Genomic DNA, 6,792 nt, shown 5'->3' on the forward strand with positions numbered 1-6,792 from the left:
TTAATTCACATTTTCCCACCTATTGGTACTGTAGCACTTTCAACAACAAGAAGTGATTCTACAATGTATCAATTACACATGTAACAAACTGGTTCCATACTTTAATTCCATACTCAAGTCTTGTCAAGAGCAATTCGTTTTAATATAGTCTTTCCAACTCACACTTCTTCTCCTCTTCAAAGCTTGCACAGATTGTGATTAATTAATATAGCTGGAGATGCACATTTTCACAGACTAACCTCTGATCTGGCCACATGGCTACATGGTTGTAAAGGTAGTAAGACAAGTGATTGGGAACAAGATCCTTGCCAGAAGCACGTATATCCACTGGATACCAATACTCAAACTCTTGTTTCAGTTTATCCAAAGCCTCCTTAGGAATTTTTGTTGCAGGGAATGGAGCTGTCTTAAAGAAGACGTAGTCCCATACCTCCTCAGTCATTTGGCTTGCTCTGTGTACAAGAGGCAAAAGTTATAAAAAGAAAGAAAGATTGCAGGTTTCTCTGCTTACTGAACACCCATTTGGTATGATTACTACATCATCACTAAACTTTGTTTCATTCTTCAAACTCAACTGCTTTTAATTTTTTTAAAAAAATGACCTAACTTTAACATCTGAAAAAGAATTTAAACATTTTAAATAAGCCCCCCAAAAATCAGTTGGTAGCTTACTAAATACTCCCAATGAAACAAATATTGTTTTATTTTTTTATTACCATTTTTAAAGTATCAGAGCAAACCTAAAGCTTACCCAAGATTAGACATTACCAGAACTATAATTGTAACAGATTATCCTCCAGCACATCAAAATTAGATATAGCTGACGAAAACAGTGATAACTTTCACAGTGGGCTTTGTTAATGAATGGCAAAAATCTATTTGTAAATTACTCATTCATCCCTGAAAATCCTGAAATAGTGTGTTACTCCACTAGTCATAAAGCCAGAATCTACCATGAGAGTTAAGGACACACTTATAGATTTCTCTAGTGCATTAACCACATGTGTCATTAGTGGCTCAAAATAATCTACTTTGTATTTTCTTTTATTTTCCTTTGGAAATGCAATCGATGCATTCAAATTAAGACATCAAATGCAACAAACAGCTCACATAATGACCTGGTTAATAGTTTTTAAAAAGCCATGACTCTAGAGAGTACAGAACATTATTCCTGTCATGCTAATTTTTGTAGAATTTCAGTCTACACTTTAAACACAAATGAGAGTAACCGATCCTATTAAGAGCTCAGAAGACATGAAAGGAAAATTAATTCTAACCTGACACTTGATGTTAATTTTCTTCCAGCTTTATAAAGCTAAGGACATTCTGGGACATTGTTAAATATCCCATTTCTGAAGATCCTCTCTGGTTTCATTTTATTTAACTACTAAACTTCAAGGTAACCTATTACTCAGAGGTAGATAGTACAAATGTACTACATCAGGGGTCTTCAAACTCGGCCCTTTTATGACTCATGGACTTCAGCTCCCAGAATTCCTTAGCCAGGCACGCTGGCTGAGGAATTCTAGGAGTTGAAGTCCATGAGTCATAAAAGGGCTGAGTTTGAAGACCCATGTGCTACATAGACGGAGCCACATTTATTCATTAGAAATAGAACTTTTAAAATAAGTAGAACAACTGAAATGTATCAGTCTATCAACTTAGCCCACCCTGGTGATCCTGGCAATGGTGGCAATGACCTATTTAACTAAAGAAAATATAAAGTCTCCCTTATTCTGGGATTTTTTTTCAAGCTTTCAGGCTAATCTACAGTCCTTGGTTTATTAATGGTCTCCTCTCCAAATACTAAGCAAATTCCACCAGAGTTAGATTTTTTTGAGATAAGCCAAGTTTATTTGTACCAATGACAATAATTTTATTGAAGATTCAACATTGGATATCTATTAATGCAAAGATATTACATAAATAGTCAGGTTCACCATATTTATGGCATGGTAATCAATAAAAACAGCCATTTAGAGCTTCATTGGTGACTGAGGAATGGAATGGAACAAGATCCACATCTTCATATTAATATATATTTGTTAGTCTCCATGACAGAGATACACTCATGATACAAGAGAGACACACCCCTTTGCTTTTTTGAATTTTGTAGGGTGAAATTAAGTAAAACAATCTCAGAAACTTAGCATATATATTTTGCTTCCTATTTCTCGGAAAATAACCTCAAAACCCAAATTTCAACATGACTTACAGTATATTTACTTTTTATTTCTTACAGGACAAGGCAAAACTTGCAAGAGTCTGAACTTATCACACCTTATCACCCCTCCCTTCTCACCTAATGCCCAGTGGAGATTCTCCTTGTCCACTCAAATTATCAGGCTGTAGGAAATGAGCAACTGTATAGTAGGCCATGTAGATAGTAGAATCAGAGAGAGATTCTATTAGCCACTGCTCATCCCAAGGCATACGAGTTCCTGGAAGATAATAAAATATTTTGTTAACTGTTAATCATGGACAATTAATATTCTATCCTCTTGCATTTATGGAAGAGATGAGGAGAGGGAATTATCAAACTACACCTAGTCAATCTCTTATCATATGACACTTTGCATTATACTAATGCATAGGTAAACATATTGTTTTCTTGAAAAATCTGACTTAAACATGTTTAGGCACTACAGGAATTTGTACTGAGGATCAAACTCAGTTCTAAATCAATATACTGTAGTAGAAGATAGAAGTCCATGAAAAGTATTCTGTGTTGAAAATTGAGCTGGTCATACATTATATGATTCTTTCCATAGGTTTTACAGTTATATAACCATTGGTCAATCATATATGGAAAATGAATAAAACAAAATAATAAAAGTGTCATCCTAAAGGTGCTTTTTCAAGAGGCAACTGGACTTTCTTGTTTTTCTTTGAAGATGTTCCTCTTCTCATCTAAGAAGCTTCTTCAGTTTTGCTCTTGAAAAAGCACCTTTGGGACAACCATGACCTGGATGACTGAGGATCTCCATAGACAATAAAAGTGTCGATTAATAAAACACTATTACTGGCTGATCAATAGAGAAGCTTTCCTACCTAGGCCATAAGTCCTTGAGCAGGCATGCTCCTGGAGCCAATTCAGGGTGGCTTCAAAATTTTTTCTTGTCTCGTCACAAAATCTGGGAAAATCAAAGCATTAATCTTACCTATATCTCATAGCTGTATGTTAACCCTCCTCCCTGACTCAATCCCCACACCTACGTCTCAAGGTTTTTCAGACATTCATGGGTCTGCTGCCTCCAGGCTTTTTCACCATAGTCCAAGTACCTAGGCGAAAAAGAGCCAGATATCGTAGGAGAGTAACAAAGATGATTTTGACAGAGATAGGCCAGATGCTTTACTAAAGCAATGAATGGAAAAACATGGCTTAAGTCCAAAACAAGCAGAAGGAACTTGAAAGAGTTGCAAAAAGGAGAAAGGTGTAATCAATGCAACTGTGACTTATACTTTACTTTCAACTTACCACTGGTCACAAAGAGCCACTACACACTCATCTGCAGATCTAGATATAACTTGTTTCTCTGGTTCCATATAAATAAAAGCTTCACCCTGAAATAAGGAAATTGGGAGGGGGGTATTAGGGGTAGTGGGGGTTATAATGCTGAGACAACAAAGTGGAAAATATGGATCAGAATATGATTATTTTAGCATTTTAATGCTGAATATCAGCAATTCAGATGAGGATGGATGTTACTCTAAGAATCTCTAAGAAGACTGCATGATAATCCCTACTTTCATGAACCTCGGTATACTGTACGGACAATAGATATTACACAATGCATTCTGACGTGTGTTTAATTTCCCTATGTACAACTTCAGCCATGCAAGTTCTTTTTGAATTCTATTTTGGTATCAGTTCCCTTGGACTGTGCATCTTAATACACCTAGGAGAGCACAAGAGAATCACAGAAGATTTTCCTGTCCAAGGCAGTGAAGATCTGTCTTTAAAAGACAGATCTGATTTCTCACAAAGCCTCTTCCACAAAGCTGCAAAGATGCTTCTCTAATGCCTAAATTGCAAAGCACAGAAAGTGTTACAGGAACTGACTACTTGCATGCTTTAATTCAATTATCTTCCCCTCTATGCAGGTGAAGAGGCATACTCTGCCCTATATTTTGTTAATGGATGAACATACCACATACGGAAATTATGAATCTCTACTACACTGTCCTCTTGTGACTGAAGTGTGAAAATACAATTTTGTGCAAAAGAAAACTCTCCCAATACAAATACCTCAGCTGCACAAGTTTAAGGAAACAGCAATGGGATTTCTTTCTTAAAACTCTGAGACTTTATTAAGTTTATTAAGAGAGTTTCAGAGATACAACGTATCTCTCCTTCTCTGGTGCATATTAAAATATTATTCAAAGTCCCAAAAGTTGCCTTAAGCAAGCAGAGAAAAGATTTATATGCAGAAAACAAAATAGCAAACTCTGTTGGATAAAAATATGATAAAAAACAATTATTTCTATTTGACTGAATAGGCTAAATGTAATTTATTTTTCTATCAAAAGAAATACGTTTTATTTCAAGCTACTTGTGGAGTCCTTGGTGCTCTCTGAGCTTGGTAGTTTTCTTGCAGTCATTTCACTGTTCACCTAGGTCAGGGGTCCCTAACCCCTGGGCCATGGACCAGTACCGGTCCACAGCTTGTTGGGAACTGGGCTGCGCAAGCAGTGGGTGAACCCATGAAGCTCCATTTGTGCATGTGCAGGATTAGGTTGTGAGTGCAAAACCATCCCCTTCCTCCTCCCCACCCCCACCAGCAGTCCACGGAGCCAGAAAGGTTGGGGACCACTGATCTAGATAACATCTTCAGTGCTAGAAGATGCTTTTTGGCAAACCCCCACCATGCAATTTCTCCAGGCTATTTCTCATGCAATTCTATTCCAATAAATCAAGCACTGTTTTGCACAAACAAACCAGAAAAACTGCGTAAAAGAAGTCCTCTGAGTATAAAATGGATCATGTGTAAAAAAAACACAAAATGGTAAAAACACCCTCAAATAGAGCTTGGTTCCTGCTAACTATGCAGACATGTTGGTGCAGCTTTCATGGCAACAGTTAGAAAATGATTGGCTACTGGAACACTTTAGCCTCCAGCCTTGAGATTTCCTTGAGGTTTAAGTACTAATCAGGTCAAACTTGCTTGGTTGGCAAGCCCAGAGAAGGTTGGCCAGGTGCTGCTATCTGCTAAGGCAGGGGTCCCCAACCCCTGGTCCACGGACCGGCACCGGTCCGTGGCATGCCAAAAACCGGGCCGCGTAAACAAGCAAAGCCCCATCCGTGGGATGCAGGCAGCATGCGAAACCACACCCCCTCTGGTCCATGGAAAAACTTCTCTCCATGGAACTGGTCCCTGGTACCCAAAAGGTTGGGGACTGCTGTGCTAAAGCAATCAATATATGCACACGCAAACTGTTACGTACATTGTCTACCATCTTCTTCTGAATAAGCTTCTTGACATCCTGAACTCTCTGGCCTTTGAATCCATCCACAAGCATTATCTGAAAAGAGTAGTCATTGTAGAGATTAGAATCAGCACCAGCTCCTTTAGAACCTGATTAAGCTAAAGAGGGTCTCTCACCCGCTTCATTCTAAGAGATGTCCTATTGCAGGGGTGTCAAACTCAATTTCATTGAGGGCCGCATCAGTATTGCGGTTGTCCTCGGGGGTCCGGGTAGGTGTGGCCAGGGTGGGGGCAGCCTACTGGGTGGGTGTGGCTGGAGTGGGTGTGGCCTACTGGGTGGGCATGGCCAGCTCTTCATCGTTCGCATCAAGGGTGCCTGTGGGGGCCTGGGCAGGAGTGGGACAGATCTGAGGGTCTTTGGCAGCAGGAGGTGTGACCGGGGCAAGCGCCAAGGCACGGTCCACTGGAAGAGTAGGTGAGGGCCATTTGCTGGCCACTTCCAAGCAATAGTGCATTTCTTCATTTCTCACAAAGGGTGACACCTCCCCAGCATGCACCCAGGGGGCGGGGCCAACGCGACAGGGGTCGGTCCCTTACTGTTTCCAGACGGCCTTGTGGAGCTAAGACTGAATGCATTTCAGCATAGATGGCCACCACAAAATTGTATATTGGCTCCCGGGAGGCCTGGGCCAGGGCCAAGGCAGCAGGGGCTGTTCCCTCACTGTTTCCAGGATGGCTTCGCGGACCACATGAAACCACATCACGGGCCGCATCCGGCCCCCAGACCTTGTGCTTGACATGTCTGTCCTATTGGGAATGGCGAGAGCCATGTTAAAACTGAATGGGAAGGAGTGCTCTGAGGCAACCATTCACCTGAGCAAAGCAGAGCAGAAGGGGGAAAAGCCCATTTTTGCTTCTTGCAAACCAGAGAGAGGCATATATGGATGGTGCATGGGCTACGGGCACGCACACTGGCTAGATTTGTCTACAGGCAAACAAGTAGATAAGTACGTGCCAGCAGCAGGAACTTCTTCGCCTATTTGGAGCTGCATCTCCATCTTCTGCTAGTGCATAACTGCTGGAATGTGTGCTCAGAGATAACAGGGAATTTGGACAGATTTCATATTCTTCAGAAAACTCCACACCTCCCAAGGGGGGGAAAAACCTAACTTGTGAAAGGGAGATATGTAGGCAGGCAGGCAGAAAGGAAAGTGTTTTTCCAGTTCAGTTTAACTTACTCCTTCATAAAATCCCTTCAGATATACTCTCTCTTTGGCTTCCGCAAGTTTCTCTCTGTCATTCTGACTCTGGATCTTCAGTTCATCACAGACCAGTGGAGCAGAAAGGTGGCCATATCCAGGGATCT

The 6,792-nt window shown here is 40.6% G+C and overlaps 1 protein-coding gene across 1 annotated transcript; it reads right to left on the reverse strand.

Moving 5' to 3' along the window:
• Positions 1-239: 239 nt before the first annotated feature.
• Positions 240-6,786, reverse strand: LOC107301421 (leucine--tRNA ligase, cytoplasmic-like; the record flags this gene model as incomplete). The annotated part of the gene is made up of 7 exons (XM_015830650.1): positions 6,665-6,786; positions 5,446-5,523; positions 3,479-3,564; positions 3,217-3,282; positions 3,052-3,134; positions 2,303-2,441; positions 240-452 (listed from the first exon to the last, which is right to left on the reverse strand). Coding segments are annotated over exons 2-7 (662 nt in total), but the record flags the coding sequence as incomplete, so codon positions are not given.
• Positions 6,787-6,792: the final 6 nt, after the last annotated feature.

The sequence above is a fragment of the Protobothrops mucrosquamatus genome, unplaced genomic scaffold (assembly GCF_001527695.2).
Source record: "Protobothrops mucrosquamatus isolate PMUCROS unplaced genomic scaffold, P.Mucros_1.0 scaffold12535, whole genome shotgun sequence".
Lineage (NCBI taxonomy): Eukaryota > Metazoa > Chordata > Lepidosauria > Squamata > Viperidae > Protobothrops > Protobothrops mucrosquamatus.